This window comes from Thunnus thynnus, chromosome 22 (genome assembly GCF_963924715.1).
Source record: "Thunnus thynnus chromosome 22, fThuThy2.1, whole genome shotgun sequence".
Lineage (NCBI taxonomy): Eukaryota > Metazoa > Chordata > Actinopteri > Scombriformes > Scombridae > Thunnus > Thunnus thynnus.
In genome coordinates this window covers 21511901-21528956 of record NC_089538.1, presented here as the reverse complement: position 1 = coordinate 21528956, position 17056 = coordinate 21511901, and the positions used below count along the sequence as shown (strand labels likewise).

Sequence of the window (17056 nt, the reverse complement as noted above, 5' to 3'; positions counted from 1 at the left end):
GGAAAGTCCGAGGGCGGGGCCTGGGAGAAGTGAGAAGTAAGTAGGAGGTGGAGAGGGAGTGCACTCTGTTTGTAGTCACCCTCACAGCTGAGTGAAGTTCCCTTCATTAAGGTGTAGGGTATAAACACAACGGCAAGCCTAGGGACTAACTTCCCTTTTTATTTGTGAATTTTGTGTATGTTTGTGTGTTTTTTCTGTTTCTTTTTGTTTCTTTTTTATTGTATTTTTGTATTTAAGTTGTGGGCAGTTCTCATTTCACAAAAAATGATGGTCCTGATTTTGTTAATTGGCCAAATAGCCCATTAAAACTGTTCAAACTGGCCATATAAACCTGTGTGTTTACTCTTTTCATCTTTAGCACTACAAAATCACTGGGTTATATTTGCATTTACTACATTTCGCATGTAACTGCCAATCCAATGGCACTCTAACACTGCAAGTATAAGTGGAGTACTGAAAGCCTGTTTTGCATTACTAGAATTTATCTGTGGTCATTAATGACATTAATGTTTTCCCTCTGAAACAATAAATGTGTTCACCTTTTCCTTTATGGCACCTAAGTTTGTGGTCAGGAGTATAGTGTAGATAATACAGGTCATGACATTTATTGAGATATAACAATCAGAGGTTGTGAACATTCCTGTCTCAGGAGACATGAAGGATACACGAAGGGATTGTTGTTAGAATAGAGTTATATACCTCTTAAAAAACTAATGATTATCTTTAAAAAACGACAAAAAAAGCTTAAGTACAAATAATTATTAGTTTTATTACAAAACATAATGTAAATCTAGGCCTATTTGCATATAAAACAAATAAAAAACATGTAATTTTACTTTGCAAAAGTGCACGTTTAAATTAACTGTCAGAAGTGTTGCGAAAAAAATCAGTCAATTTTTAAATGTTTTAGAATTTAAATACATTAATAAACTGTTGATATAAATGTTTTCTTTCTCTAAATGTAGGTTAACTGTACTTTTACACTGGAATTCTTCATCTCAAAAATAAGCTGCAAAAATGAATTCTTCTTAAAGTAGAATAAGATTTGTCTGCATAATAACTTTAAGACACTGAAATAAACAATTAAATAATGAAAATTTGCAGCAGACCCCTCCAACAGATGTTATACCATAGAATTAAAACTTAATGCCTGTAGCAACAATATGAAAATATTTAACAATACGAATTAAAAATTACACCAGAGGTCCTTTTTTCTTTTTTATTAATATAAATCCCTTCACAACACAAAATTAAAAAAAAAAAAGATGACAAACCAATCTCTAAAATGTTTTTTTTCTGTTGGAACAGCTTATTCTATAATACAATAAAAAAAAGAAAGAAACCATACCTGTTCTCTCACACACGCTACATAAACACACATACATATATACACTAAATTAAAGAAATATAACAAAAAAATTCAAATATATTTAAATGGTAAAGCATAATTAATCTGCAATGGGACATAATTTGCAATCAAAAGCTGACAAACCAATCTCTTAAAACATATCAAACCATCCAAGATACAAATAATAATAATAATAAGTAATAATAATAAGAAGAAGAACAACAACAACAACATGCATTTTTTATATAAATAAATAAAATATGCATACAAACTAATAAAAACAAAAATAATATTTAATACACATATGAAATATGTATATTTAAAAATTAATAATTAAATAAATTAAAATAGTAAAGCAGAATGAATTTGCAATGGAAAATCTGAACAAGGGCTGAGTGATATGGACAATATCCAATATGACATTTTTGACCTAATACCAATATTGTGATATATTGGTTCTTTCACAAAATATTTCCACAATTAAATTTTTGATGAACAATACTTAGCAATTTAGATCAGATGACCAAGCAAGTAGAAACAAATAATAAAATGGCTACAACAGTCTAATAAAAAATTAATACGAAAAACTGTACCCTTTATTGCAATGCATCCTTTAAAGCTCATAAAAAAGGCATCTGAACGCAGACTTTCACAAGCATTTAAACACAAGAAATCTGACATCAATCCAGGTTTTAAAGGGTTAAAATGAGTAAAAGAAAAAGATAACTCTTATGCTTTATCACAATATTATGGTATCCAAAATTCCAGACGATATGCAATCTTATATTATGACATTGATAAAACATTGATATACTGTTCAGCCCTAATTTGAATATTTAAACATTAGACATTACAAATTAACAAACAAACTAATATCCAAATTAACAAATTCAACTTGAAATGGCTTTTGGAACACACTTGGTTATACTTTTGAACTGTATGTGTAAATTCAAGGATGCATTCACCACCAAATCCGGCAATGTGGCATCTTTTCGAAGGGTTGTGTGGAGGTGTGGGAGTGTTTATTTGTGCTTTAGCTAGCTCACTCGACCACCACTGCTTTCTCTCTCTCTGTCTTCTTCTCTCTTTTTAAAATGAGTTGGGAAGCCAACTTTACTTTTAACTTTATCAAACGAATAGAATAGCCTCCCCTCGTCTTGGTAATGTCTTTACTCCCTCATGCTACAATGAAAAATGTAATCTAAACACAAAGGCTCTTCCGGTCTGTGTGCCATAAATCATTTCATCTGATTTCGCAGGGAATAGAATTAGACAGAATAATTATATAGAAATGGCCAATCTTCTCTCTGATGGTCTCGTCTGCTTATGTTGGTCATACAGAGGCTTCATGACACTGTTTCATAACCAGTTAAAAGTTCCTTGTAGTAACTTTAATCTTATGAGGGACAAATGAAAGTTAATTTCCTGGGATATTTGGCTTTATTAACATTTCTTTTATCAATGGAACATTTCCAACGTATGACAGAATCAATATCTAGACGGCACATAGAACTAAACAAAACAAACAAAAGTTAATGGTCATTTTCTAAAGCAAAGATACTTAAACATGTCTTTTCAAAAACTAAAACTACTGTAAAAAATCAAAACAAAGCAACAACAACAATAAAAAACAGTAGAAAAATGACTGATATTAGTTCAGTAAATGTCAGACAACTGAAAACAAAACTTCCCTGCAGGGGTCAGTACAGTTTCACAATGAACCACCCGCAGTTGTGTTGCTGACTTCCAGCTTCACGCTGCTCACCAGGCGTAAAGAGATGTCTGATGGCAGCCCACGTCTCACCAGTTCATCCTTAAGCTGGAGAAGGGAACAAAAAGTGGTGCTGAAATATGATCACTGTTATCTGAGATATGATATTATGATGTGGCAGAACTGATACAGATTACTCTGAACAACTTTTGTTTTCAGTCAGGAGGAACAAAACTGTACTGTGCTTGTATGAAACATTCTCTCTTGACACTTTTGACCTTAGATGGATACTGACAACAATATATTGTGTATGTGTGATAAATAGTTCTTGGTATTCCCCCGAGGTTTGGTCTCCCTGCCTTGAAGAGCTGTTAACAAAACCAGTTTTGGCTTAAATGAAGGGCTGCATTTCTGCTGCATTGCAAACATAGTGATGAGAGAAGATGTCTCTCATCACTATGGGTAATACAGACACTAATAAAGGCAGTCACAGAAATAGTTATGGTTGTTGTAGCAGTCAAGTAGTAGGAGCAGGAAAACTTCACTTTCAGACTTATGACAACTAGAAGAACAGTATTAGTACCAGTGCTAGTAGTTATGGTAGTAGTGATATTCCCATTTACCCTTTCTGGCTCCAATGGATTCACCAGCTCACTCTTTTTTAATGGAGACAGCCGTCTTTGCTCCCAGTTTGTCAAACAAACACGTCAAATAGGTTCACTAACAGAAAAAATTTTAATTTCAGCTATAATCTCTATCTTGTGGGACTGCATTCTGCACAATCGAACACATCTGTCAGCTTTGTAATGTGATTGATGGCTTCTGGCTGCTGTTCAAAACACCACAGATTTACTGTACGTCAGTTCTACCTTGTTCAAGCTTCCTCATTTCACGAATTAAAGCATCCAAAAATGATTAAAAACATGTCAATGAGCCACGTCACTACACTGGGTCACATGTTCCTTCATCATAAAGAGTATGGGCATGTTAGTTTGTTTAGAAACGGCTCCAAAGACTAAGACTTTATTTATTACAAATTCTATATCAGTGAATAAGATATCCACAGCGGGTGCAGTTATCTGATACTTTGACACGATTGGATGAGAAGAGATTTACCTGTTGTATGACAGTATTTCTGATGTAGTCCTCAGACAGTGGATATGAAGAGGAAATCCTCATATTCAGACCTACAACAACTAGAAACACAATGGCTACATTACAATGAAGGCCAGAAGGGTGCTGAAACTAAGTAATACAGTAATAAAATACATTCACAGGCCACTCAGTGATGGTTAAAACATCATCATTCGTCATACTCACAGTTGTTTGAGATGTCGAGAGTTGTGTCTTGAGGCGTAGTGACTGAATGTGGACTTGTTGAACTTGGTGTAGTAGATGTATTGTTTGGTGTTGTGGTCTGTGGTGCAGTTGTTGAAGAAAAATTGGTTGCACTTGCAGTTGTAGAGGAGACATTTGTTGAACTTTGTGTAGTAGATGTATTGTTGTGTGTTGCAGTGTGTGGTGCAGTTGTTGAAAAAAAATTGGTTGCACTTGTAGTTGTAGAGGAGACGTTTGTTGAACTTTGTGTAGTAGATGTATTGTTGGGTGTTGTGGTTTGTGGTGTAGTTGTTGAAGAAAAATTGGTTGCACTTGCAGTTGTAGAGGAGACATTTGTTGAACTTTGTGTAGTAGATGTATTGTTGGGTGTTGTGGTTTGTGGTGTAGTTGTCGAAGAAAAATTGGTTGCACTTGCAGTTGTAGAAGAGACGTTTGTTGAACTTTGTGTAGTAGATGTATCGTTGGGTGTTGTGGTTTGTGGTGTAGTTGTCCAAGAAAAAGTTGTTAAATTTTGTGGTGTAATAGTAGAGAGAGTGGTGGGTGTACTTATAGTTGGTATAGTGGTTGCTGGTTTTGAAAAAAAAATTGAAAATAAAAGATAGATTATACATTAATATTTTTATCCATCCAGGAAATCATGAATGGAATTTAAAACATGAAAAAATAGGGAAGGGCTCTACTCACCATTTCCAACAGTCACAATGACACATCTAAACTCCGATTGATATGTTGTTGAACTGTGGAGATAAATCAATACTGTAGCTTATTTACAAAATGATGTTGCAAATTATTTTTAAATATTTTTTTGTTCGAGAGAGAAATGTTATGCAGTAAGTGTCCATACATACAGTGCTCGACCATTAATTTTATTTATGGCTGCTATTGCAGATGGGACAAAACTTGCTAATACGAGCATTGTTTCATTTTGAAGGAATAGTTTTAGAACATTTTGTGAAATATGCTTTCTTTCTGAGTGTTAGATGAGAAGATTGATGCCACTTTCAAATTTGTCAGTTAAATATGAAGGAGTCCCAGGCAAGAAATATTCCTGCACATAACTCCCTGTAAAACCACAACTTGTAGTTTTTACACTTTAAAAACTACCAATTAAACAAGATCGAATGTGTTAATTTATGAGCATTAGAGGTTCGGACAGGTGGAAGTTGTTTTTTTTTACCTTTAGACAGAGCCAGGCTAGCTGTTTCTCATCTGTTTCCAGTCTTTATTGCTAAACTAAGCTATCATCTTCTGGCTGTAGCTTCATATTTGCTGTACAGACATAACAGTGGTATCAATCTTCACAAAATGTGAAGGTATTCCTTTAAAGTTCAATAACCAAGACTACACAGAAGTAATGTTACGAGTGAATTTTGAAGGAAATTTTAAAAATTAAAGCAAATAATGCTACTCTCTCAACTGATAACATTGTATTTTAGGAAATGCTTTTCTTCCCCAAAACTGCTTTTTTTTTATAATACCTAAATGTATGCACTAATGACCTGAAACTAATGCCATAAGAAACACATTTCAGTTTTTAATTTATTTTTTTAATGGGACTGACTTCAACTCTGCCTGGACGACAAAACAGACAGGGTAGCTTTCTCCATTTTCGCTCTCAGACGGTGTCCATCTCAGGCTGAACTGTCCTGCTCCCGATGTAGTCTCATTTATGTTGTACGGCCCGCTGAACAGCAGCTCAGAGATCCTGTAACAAAGAGAAGAGAAAAAAAGGCTTGTCAAGTAAAATACACATTTCCAAAACCTCCCCACCCATGAATGGAGTAAAGTTGTTTTCCGTGATGGCATGATTGTCGCTTTGGCACCTGACTCAGCTTTCTCTTTAATTTTGTTTCTTTCATGACAGTTGAGTCAAACGAGCTAACCATTATTAATCTTTAAAACTCTACACTTGTGAAACTAATTTTGAATCATGGTGCAAAGTCAGCAGGTGCTTACACACAATGTACTGTAGGAAGTATTTCATGTTTTCTTTTGACTTTGAATGCATACTGTTGTTTCTAATTAACCTACTGTCTGTAAGGCAAGGCGACGCAAGTTTATTTGTATAGCACATTTTAACAACAAGTTCACAGTGTTTCACATAAACATTAAAAGCATTAAGACAAAGTACAAAAGAAACACATTATAAAAGGAAATTTAAATGCAATTTAAAATAGCTAGTAAAGAGTTAAGAGAATAGAAAATAAAAATAAGATAAAAATAGCATATGACAGATAAAATACAATAATTAAAGTTACAGTGCAAGAAATGAATCAAAAGCCTCAAATTTGATTTAATAAAAGGCAGCGGCAAACAGAAAAGTCTTCAGCCTTAACTTAAAAGAACTGCTGCATATCTCTTGGAGTTTTTTCCAGATATATAATATACAAATATGTCTGTTCCAGTATTTTGAAATCAATTCTTTGACAGACAGGAAGCCAGCGTAAAGAGCTGAGAGCTCTTTCTTGGTCTAAGTGAGGACTAAAGCAGCAGCATTCTCAATCAGCTGCAGCTGTCTGATCATTTTTTTAGGGAGATTTGTAAAGACACAGTTACGGTAGTTGAGTCTACTGAAGATAAATGCATGGACATGTTTTTCCAAATCTTGCTGAGCCATAAGTCTTTTAATCCTTGATATACTCTTACGGTGATAGTAGGCTGACTTTGTAATTGTATTAATGTGGCTGTTGAAATTCAGGTCTGAGTCTATGACTACCACAAGATTTCTGGCTTTGTTTGTGGATTTTAACATTACTGATTGAAGCTGAGTGCTGACTTTTAATTGTTTTTCCTTGGCACCAAAAACAATTACTTCAGTTTTGTCTTTGTTTAGGCTAACTGAAGGAAATTCTGGCCCATCCAATTGTTGATTTGTTCAATGCACCAACTCAATGTTGTATTGGACCATAGTCCCCTAGTGTTATGGTTATGTAAATTTGTGTTTCGTCTGCATAATTATGGTAACATACAGACGGGTGACAAATTAAAGGAAAAACTGGTCCAGGTCTGAATGCCTGATTCCTACAGTGAGGGGATCTGGTGGCTCTGTCATGCTGCGGGGGGCATTTTGCTGGCATGGTTTGGTCCACTTGTCCCCTTGGAGGGAAGGGTCACTGCAAATCAATACAAAGTTGTTCTGAGTGATCACCTTTATCCTATGATAAAACATTTCTATCCTGATGGGAGTGGTCTCTTCCAGGATGACAATGCCCCAATTCACAGGATTCACTCTTGTCAAACCAGTCTTGTGCATTGGTGTTGGAGTTACCCAACACAACAAATTAGATTCCTTGTGCACCTAATGTGGATAACTACTTTTTGTCTTATCAGAGTGTTCTGCAGGAGATCATTAACTTGTAGTATTTTGATATCTTAATACTTTTAAAGTGTTTTCTTTTGACTTACGTGGAGTTATTTGCTTCTGCATGGATGCTGATCTCCAGGGTCTGATTGACAGAGGTGTGCAGTTGAGCTCTGTTGGCTGGGGTTGGAGGCAGGAACTTGGGAAGGTAGAGTCCCTCTGTGCAGGATGGCACCACAGGATCCACTGGAACGATAAAGAAAACGTTGGTCTGTCCATCAGTCAATCTACCATTTTGGTCTGGACTACAGTATCTTGGCAACTGTTGGATGGATCACCATAAAATGTTGTTGGCCCCCAGAAGATGAATCCTAATAACTGGTGATCCCATTGTGTTGCCTCTAGAGCTACAAACATGCACATTTTCAGACAGTCTCTCCTGGATGGAAATAGTTGTTTACAGAATTAAAAAACAGCGCTTGAGAGAGAAGTTAAATCCTGACTCCTTTCTCACGTCCCAAGAGCAGGCCAACTGTGGTGTGAAGTGGGTGAGAATATTGGATTGTCAGAGTCGGAAAACTACAGAAATTGTCAAAGAAATGTCTAATGAATAAATGTCAAATGTAATACTTGTTGAGACATTTCACTCAAAACCACAAATATCAGCTTCATGGTGGCACTAGAGGAAAAGTCATTAGGATTCATTCTCTGGAAAACCATGAATATCTTGACAAAGTAGTTGTTGAGATATTTCAGTCTGAACCAAAGAGGTGGACCTACCGACCGACAGACAAACATTGCCATCCATAGTGCCAACTAACACAGATATGCACTCCAAAACAAATGTTTTCACTCAGTCAAGATCAGCTATAAATCCAGGCTATCAAAACATCAAATCTTACCCCTTAATACAAACTGGACAGGTATTTTGCTGATAGCATCATTGGTAGTTTTCACCTCCTGCGAACCATCAATTAGAGTCAGGTTGATAGTCTGTCTGGGAAAGTCCTCCATCATCAACTGCACGGCGTACGCACCTTCATTACTGCTATTGGTGGGGCTGAATGACAGAGTACAAGACTGCAAAAGAATAAACCAGAATCAGAGAAAATAAGAGACAACCTCAAACCCACTAGTTCAGTTCATGTAATAAAATTGAGGCTATAAAGCTATTTTAGCTCCAGTCAAAATCATGATCAGGGTTTTGTTTCTTTGCTGGTTTTCACATACTGGTCTTTGGTCAAGGTGACTCAGTGAGCCAAGACTAAAACACATCCAGTGTATAAAACTGGAACAGTGTAATCTCCACACAACTGCTGTTCACCATTGAGATAATGGTGTTTTCATAAATCATATTCTCACTTGAAAACCACAATATGTACAGTGGGAGAGAAGCCATACAGAGAAGGATATTCTTTGGCATTGTGCAACCCTGTGCATTAGTTTCCATGTATTGCATTTTTCAGGCAGCTGACCTGTGCCTAAGTACATGTTGGACCTGTTTTGTTGAGATAAAGTCAGTCAGTCTAGTGAATGACATTCTATTGGCATTCTGCTGAACCTTAATTACAGTTGTACAGTGGGAGAAATAAGTATTCAACACGCTGCCTTTTAAAAAAAACATATTTCCAGTGCAGCTGTTCATATGAAATTAAGACCAGACATTGGTATTAACTCAATAAGGCAATGCAGCTAACAAAATCATAACATTCAAATCAGTAGCAAAAAGTTCTGTGCATTAAATTGAATGACACAAGAAAAAAGTGTTGAACACACAGTAAGAAAACACGCTGTACCAGGTGATTCCACTAATTAGTCTTCTAACCTGTGCTAATTAGAATCAGCTGGGTTAGTACATGTGGCTATTAGTACTTCCACTCTTTTAAAAAAGGTTAGATGTCTGTGAATGCATCATTTGTTACTGAGCTGTCATGTGAGACGGGTAGAGGCATCCAAAGATCTTTGCAACAAAATTGTTGAGCAATATAGGAATGGCACAGGTTACCGCCTGATTTCTCAACTTCTAAATGTTCCCATAAGCACTATTGGGGCCATTAACTGCAAGTGGAAGACGCAACACTCCAACATCAACCAGCCATGCACAGGAATTCCTCGCAAGATTGCTGACCGGGCAGTCAGAAAATTAGTCAGAGGAGTAGCCCATGATCCAAAGACCACTTGAAAAGAGCTCCAGAAAGACCTGGAAGAAACAGGTACAATTGTCACGGAAAAAACAATAGGCAATGCCCACCATGGTCTCCATGCACGATCACCCCATAAGACTTCATTACTGAAGAAAAGACATGTTGAAGCTTGTTTGAAGTTTGCACCACAACATTTGGAGAAGCCTGCAGATTACTGGAGGAACGTGGTGTGGGCAGATGAGACAAAAATTTAAATTTTTGGCAATAACACTACATGCCATGTTTGGAAGAGAAATGGCTCTGCATATGACCCTAAAAATACCATGCCTATAGTGAAATTTGGAGATGGAAGCATTATGGTATGGGGCTGTTTCTCTTCTCATGGTACCAGCAGAATCCAAATTGTTGAAGGGAAGATGAATGGAGCCATGTATCAGGATATTCTTGAGAACAATCTGTTGCCATCCACTAGGACAGGATGAGGATGAGAGGCTGCAAAGGACACTCAACTGGTTCCAGAGAAAGAAAATAAAGGTGTTGGAATGGCCCAGTCAACCACTGGACTTGAACGCAATTGAACATTTATGGAAGGAACCGAAGATAAAGATTCACCAATGGGCCTCCAGAATCTTCAACATTTGAAGACTGTCTGTTTAGACAAATGGTCCAAAATCCCCCCTGGACACTGAGAGATTTGTTTCTTCATACGGGAAGTGTCTTGAAGCTGTCATTGCAAACAAAGGCTTCTCCACCAAGTATTAGTTACATTTCAGATACCGTGTTCAATACTTTTTTGATTGGAAGGTATGATTTCTTTAGCTGTGTTGCCTAATTGAGTTAATACCCATGTCTGGTCTTAATTGCATGTGAATAGCTGCACTGGAAATATGTTTCCTGAAAAAAATGGTGACGTGTTGAATACTTATTTTCCCCACTGTATGTCTTTTGGACTGACTTTACTCATTTGTGCCAAATATGTTGACTTGGATTATAATGGTGTCATCTTCAAGCGCTAGTGTCTGTTGCATCAGTATCTGCCCAGTTTGTTATAAAACATGAGATTCATTTACATAAGAGTTAATGTAGACAATGGTTACTCACTGATGAGAGGTTGAGAACAGACGGTGGTGTGCAGGGGTCACACTCTTGTAATGTGTTTGTGTCATTTCCATATCTGCATTTAACCTCGTCTCCATCAGGGTCAAATGCCAAAAGGTTGAAATCTCTCTGACAGTTTGAAGGAACCCTGAGAGAATGAAAGAGAGAGACTGAGATGAGATTGAGATTCTTTGGCATTGTGCATGTTAAGTATTTTTCAGGCAGCCAACCTGTGCCAAAGTACATGTCGGACCTGTTTTGGCGAGATAAAGGTAAAGGTCAACTGTCAGTCTAGTGAATGCCATTCTAATTGAGTTCTACGGAACTTTAATGACTTTTTCTTAAATGTTTTCTCCAGGTAATTACTTTGCACCTTTTTGAATTTAGGCTTGAACTTGAACACAAGTCAACAGATTTCCCCTTTAAAAGGTGTTTGCTCATAAAGCTGTCATTTTTAATACCTTTTTCTGTGCATAACAAGTTTCTACACTGGGGATAAAATAAAAACTCTACAAAGTCCACCCTAAGAAATAAACTAATAAACTATAGCAGGAAATGCTGGAGGTGATACTGACATTAGCACACATTTTTATATTACGAAATTGATATACAATTCACTGAAAAACAGTTTATGGATGGAGGAATGTTTGGAATGTTTGTTTGTTTGTTTTTTAATTAATGCAGCATTTACATAACAGATTATTTAATCCTATGAAAAATCCAATAATGCTCTTAAAGTTCTGCTCATTGATTTGCAACACCCAGAGATACTAAAGGATAGCTACCACAGTATAAACATCTCTGAGGGGTGACAAATTTATATTGCTTGATGGAATATATATGTTGTACACATTGTTACATATGTATGTATATATGTCGCCAACAGTAACCCAAAAAAAACATACACAGCTGGCAGCATCATGAAAGCCTCAAAATAACTCACATTTCTACTACAGCTGAAGTTCATTCATTTGACAGAGTTCAGCTCCTTTGAGCCTTTTCTCGACATTTTCAGATGAAATTCAAACACCATCATTCTGACCTTGCTGCTTACTGGGCTATGTAAGTTACTGAAGGGCTAATTATATTTTGATAGCAAACAAAATTGTTTAAATACATACAGTAATTAATAATGAAAAACAGTGAGTAGGCTTACCTCACGACAGGCAGGATGGTTGTCTGTGGTGATGTGTTGGCTTGGCCAGTGTCTGACCGGTTCCTCACTTCCACCAGAGTCACAGCTCTCCAACTTACGATGTTATTTTTAATATTGCTTATCCAGCTAAAGCCTGCCAACCTTTGGTGGAAGTTCATGGAAAAATCAGTTATTATTTTGCTGCACAGAGCCTGTATCCATGTGCAAATAAATAATTGGCTTTCCAGGAGGCACCAGCACATCAACATTGACCTTTGGCATGAAAAAAAAAAATCCAAACCACCTCCAAACTTTGGTGGAGGTGGTGATTTTTTTACCCTTCAGTGACAGTTTGAAAATGAAAATTTTTGGCCTGCTGTGAAATAATGGATGGATGGACTTTGCCAATTTAATTTTTTACAAAGTACACTCACGGCAGCAGCAACGGAGGGTTGCTGGGAACCACCAAAATAGAGATTTCCTCTGTCAAACACCATACATTGCTCCCCTCGTCGACCGTGCTTAGCACTAAGCTCTCATTTCGACAATTCCAATAGAAGCACTGCAACGTTGAATTTGTGCAAGCGTGGAGGCTCAGCTTCACCTGTAGTATTACAGTGAGGAGATGTTATGGCATTAATGACAACAGCCATGATACAAAAGGGATGTTAACTTGGGAAAAGATGATACTTTGAGGACGTTTATCTGTGAACCTGCTGATATACAAAAGTATCTTAATAAAATTATCTATATTGTTTTCTTGAGATAACAGGATAAAAACAACAAGAACCTCATGGAAAGATGTTTTCCAAAAGTCTGTGAATCAATTTTTGGAGGAAAAAAATCCTAATTTGAATCCTTTATTGTACACTATATTTTTGAATAATTAAATCATTACCCAAATCCCAGAAATACTGTAATTAATCTATATTTTCTGTTTTTATTCCTTAAAGGTCAGACTTATTTACAGGACACTGTCACAAGTTTATGTGCTGTCAAATTTCTTCTTATTGCATTAACAAAGGTGAATAACTTGGATTAGAAAGAAAATGTACGTACCATGACAGATCCATCTGCGTGAGTGTTTGTTGGGTAGTAGGTGAGCACTGTCCCATAAAAATGACTGGCCTGGGAGCTGCAGACCAGCAGCAGCAGCAGCAGCAGAAGGTGCAACATAGTGAATATAATCACCACACTACAGAAAAATGATAAATGAATACCAACACTAACCCATGTACTTCCAAAGACAGCCTCTTTTCACTCTCTCACTCCCTTTTTCTATTTGTCTGTCACCCACACGGAAGAACGAAGCAAACAATACACAAGGAAACTGTCTGGTATGAGGAAATGTCTCGTGTCCTGGTTACAAGTTTATGATTAAACTTTATGAAAATGTAAATAGAAGATAGAAATCTACCATCTCGGCCACATTACACCTGCTTTTTCATTAATTATGAAGTATTTGTATGTTGTATTTCTACTGCCTGCTACAACTTTCTGTTCAGATGTTTTCTTTAATGTCCTCTTGTGAGTCTTGATAAGCTCACAACATCAATGGCTCCAAAAAACCATCTCTCTGATGACTGGAAAGTGAATTTCAGTCTGACTGCCCCATTGATGAATTGGGAGCTGTTGATATTGAACGCATATTAAAGGATATCACTGGCAGTTTTCTACACTTGAATACTACATTTCCCCAGGTTTGCTGTATGTCAGTTAGTTTGTGATAATTTGGCTAAACACATATTTGGTAAAGGAAAATATAAGCATAATATCATCTGAAATATTAAAGGTATATAGACATAGCCCCCTCTATTTGACAAGGCCTCAAGATCAGATAAAAAATGCAGGCACATTTTAGTTTTTATGTGCTTTAGAGGCTAATTACCACTCACCTTGGGCCCTTGATTAGATTTGATGTTAAAGCTTAAATTGTCTTAAACATCAGAGGCTTCTGCCTGTTATTACTATGAGGAAAATCATTTCATTGGTAGCTGGACTGACGCCAAAACTTGAAAGAAACAGTCAACTTTGTGTTCCAACAATGAACGATGAACCGTGTGATGTCTGAAAAGACTCAGCACCTGAGTAGACACTTGTCTGAAAATATTTACCGTCAAAAATCTGATAGGGTGGACGGACCAGTTCTTAGCGTGTGCTCAAATGAAAAATACCACTGTGTTTAAAAATGCAAGGGTTGACGTGATAAACTCAATCCAGAAAATCCAGTGTCAGGAATGTATATACTGTATGTGGGTATGTATGGGGACTTTCGGAGGTTAGTTATGTATAACTAAAGCTACGTCTGTTAGACACAGTACTTCTGCACATACACAACTTTTCTATTTTTACGACCCACAAGTCAGATCATGTATAGCCTAAGTATTGTAATGTTTATAATATTTATATATATATAATATAATATATAGATAGATTTAATTCCATTAACTTGACTTTTTATTTTGTTGTGTTTATTATGGTACTCCCAGGTCTGTTTCCTGCACTGCTGTAACATGCAAATATTCTCTCTGGAGTTTAATAAAGTTTTATCTAACACACACACATGCAGTCTCTCTCTCTCGTCTTCTCCTATAGACTTGCTCACCCCCCACCAAACACACACATATATATATATATATATTTATTTACCACCCATGATTTATGTGCAGTACACTTATTTATATATTTACCACTTATGTGCAATAACGCAGCTGCACACCAACTAATATGCAATATAATGTATATTTGTGTATGTTGTGATTTGACAAACGACAAACAACAAATACACAGTACAATATTTTCTTTTTTTCCTCCTCAGCAGAAACCTGTTTTTCAAACAGAAGTCACAACTCTTCACTCATGAAAGCTGTGTTTTACATCCGCTGACTTTTATATTTTATGTCTTTAAGAGCTGGTGTTCAGTATATGTACAACTTAGTTTGGAGCCAGTCGTGGTCCAGTATGAAATTTACACAAGTGTGATGTGGAAACTTGAAGCCTCCAGCACACATTGACTGGACTTCTCAGTAAAGTAGGAGACATCTTGTGTGAAACAGTTCAACTTTAGAAATGAACAATATTTATATATTCATAGATTTTGGATTCTTTTCAGTGAGGCAGAATTAGTAGACTAGTAATTTTGAGAGTTTAACAAGGTTAAAAAAAACATTCATGTAAAAACCACACAAATTATTAGTCCAAGCAGAGTATTTTTTATACGTCCTAGAGTATGTCTGGAGGGAATCTTCAATTTTTCTTTGAAGACATTATTTTTGCAGTTGAGTTTATAGTGAGATTACGCATCCTTTAAAAGAAGAAACAACACCTTTTATTACAAGCAATAAATGTTACTTTGCTCAATTAAATTCACTCAGTTAACAACACAATACAGGAAAAAAAATAAAATTAAAAAAATATACATTATGATACTAGAATAATACTAATAATAGAGCAATAAAAGTATAATGCAGTATACACAGTATACGTATTGATGGTAGTTCTATAATATATAGGGGCAACGTAATTTGATAAGGCACGATGGCAGTCTGCTGCATGCTGAAGGAATCATGTCACATGTGATAAAGAAAAGAAAGAATAACAACTGTCACGGTGTGTATCAGGCAGCAGGGGAAGGACCTGCATGCAGACTATAGAGGCAGACATGGACAGTTCAGTGAGTTTATTGTCAAAAGTGAAGATACAAAAGCTCACAGGCTTGAATGGCAAGTCCAAACAGTCCAAACAGTCTAAACAGCAGTAGTATTAAATCCACAGAGGTGCAGGGACGAGATACAGAAAAGTCCAGACAGGCAGGCAAGCAAGCAGGTGCTGATATTGTACAGGTCCACGTAACCAAAAACAGACACTTGAAAGCACTGCCAAAAAGCAACATGACATTGATAACGATCTGACAAGGGAACAAAGGATCTGGGCCGGTACTTGAAGTAAGTGGTTGACGAAGGAATGAGTTGCAGGTGAAGAGTGGGTGGAGTAGGTCAGGTAACTGCAGGACTGATGAGTGAAGTGGGAACAGGTGTGTCGATGGGGAAAGGAGGGAAAGTCCGAGGGCGGGGCCTGGGAGAAGTGAGAAGTAAGTAGGAGGTGGAGAGGGAGTGCACTCTGTTTGTAGTCACCCTCACAGCTGAGTGAAGTTCCCTTCATTAAGGTGTAGGGTATAAACACAGCGGCAAGCTTAGGGACTAACTTCCCTTTTTATTTGTGAATTTTGTGTATGTTTGTGTGTTTTTTCTGTTTCTTTTTGTTTCTTTTTTATTGTATTTTTGTATTTAAGTTGTGGGCAGTTCTCATTTCACAAAAAATGATGGTCCTGATTTTGTTAATTGTCCAAATAGCCCTTTAAAACTGTGCAAACTGGCCATATAAACCTGTGTGTTTACTCTTTTCATCTTTAGCACTACAAAATCACTGGGTTATATTTGCATTTACTACATTTCGCATGTAACTGCCAATCCAATGGCACTCTAACACTGCAAGTATAAGTGGAGTACTGAAAGCCTGTTTTGCATTACTAGAATTTATCTGTGGTCATTAATGACATTAATGTTTTCCCTCTGAAACAATAAATGTGTTCACCTTTTCCTTTATGGCACCTAAGTTTGTGGTCAGGAGTATAGTGTAGATAATACAGGTCATGACATTCATTGAGATATAACAATCAGAGGTTGTGAACATTCCTGTCTCAGGAGACATGAAGGATACACGAAGGGATTGTTGTTAGAATAGAGTTATATACCTCTTAAAAAAGTAATGATTATCTTTAAAAAACGACAAAAAAAGCTTAAGTACAAATAATTATTAGTTTTATTACAAAACGTAATGTAAATCTAGGCCTATTTGCATATAAAACAAATAAAAAACATGTAATTTTACTTAGCAAAAGTGCACGTTTAAATTAACTGTCAGAAGTGTTGCGAAAAAAATCTGTCAATTTTTAAATTTTTTAGAATTTAAATACATTAAT

The 17056-nt window shown here is 36.4% G+C and overlaps 1 protein-coding gene across 1 annotated transcript; it reads right to left on the bottom strand.

Moving 5' to 3' along the window:
- Positions 1–998: 998 nt before the first annotated feature.
- Positions 999–12342, bottom strand: LOC137174566 (uncharacterized). Its single transcript, XM_067579948.1, has 9 exons — positions 12097–12342; positions 10944–11088; positions 8601–8778; positions 7803–7944; positions 5959–6102; positions 5082–5134; positions 4380–4964; positions 4176–4255; positions 999–3167 (listed from the first exon to the last, which is right to left on the bottom strand). Exons 1-9 carry the CDS (start codon positions 12336–12338, stop codon positions 3060–3062), a joined length of 1677 nt encoding a protein of 558 aa, XP_067436049.1. The 5' UTR covers positions 12339–12342; the 3' UTR covers positions 999–3059.
- Positions 12343–17056: the final 4714 nt, after the last annotated feature.

Coding starts and splice junctions, on each gene's coding strand:
- LOC137174566 (XM_067579948.1), bottom strand. CDS start 12,338: ATGTGCTGGTGCCTCCTGGAAAGCCAATTATTTATTTGCACATGGATA. Junction 5,135..5,958: donor GTCGTCCAGGCAGAGTTGAA/GTCAGTCCCATT, acceptor TTATCTCCACAG/TTCAACAACATATCAATCGG. Junction 3,168..4,175: donor GAAATACTGTCATACAACAG/GTAAATCTCTTC, acceptor TCCCTTCTCCAG/CTTAAGGATGAACTGGTGAG.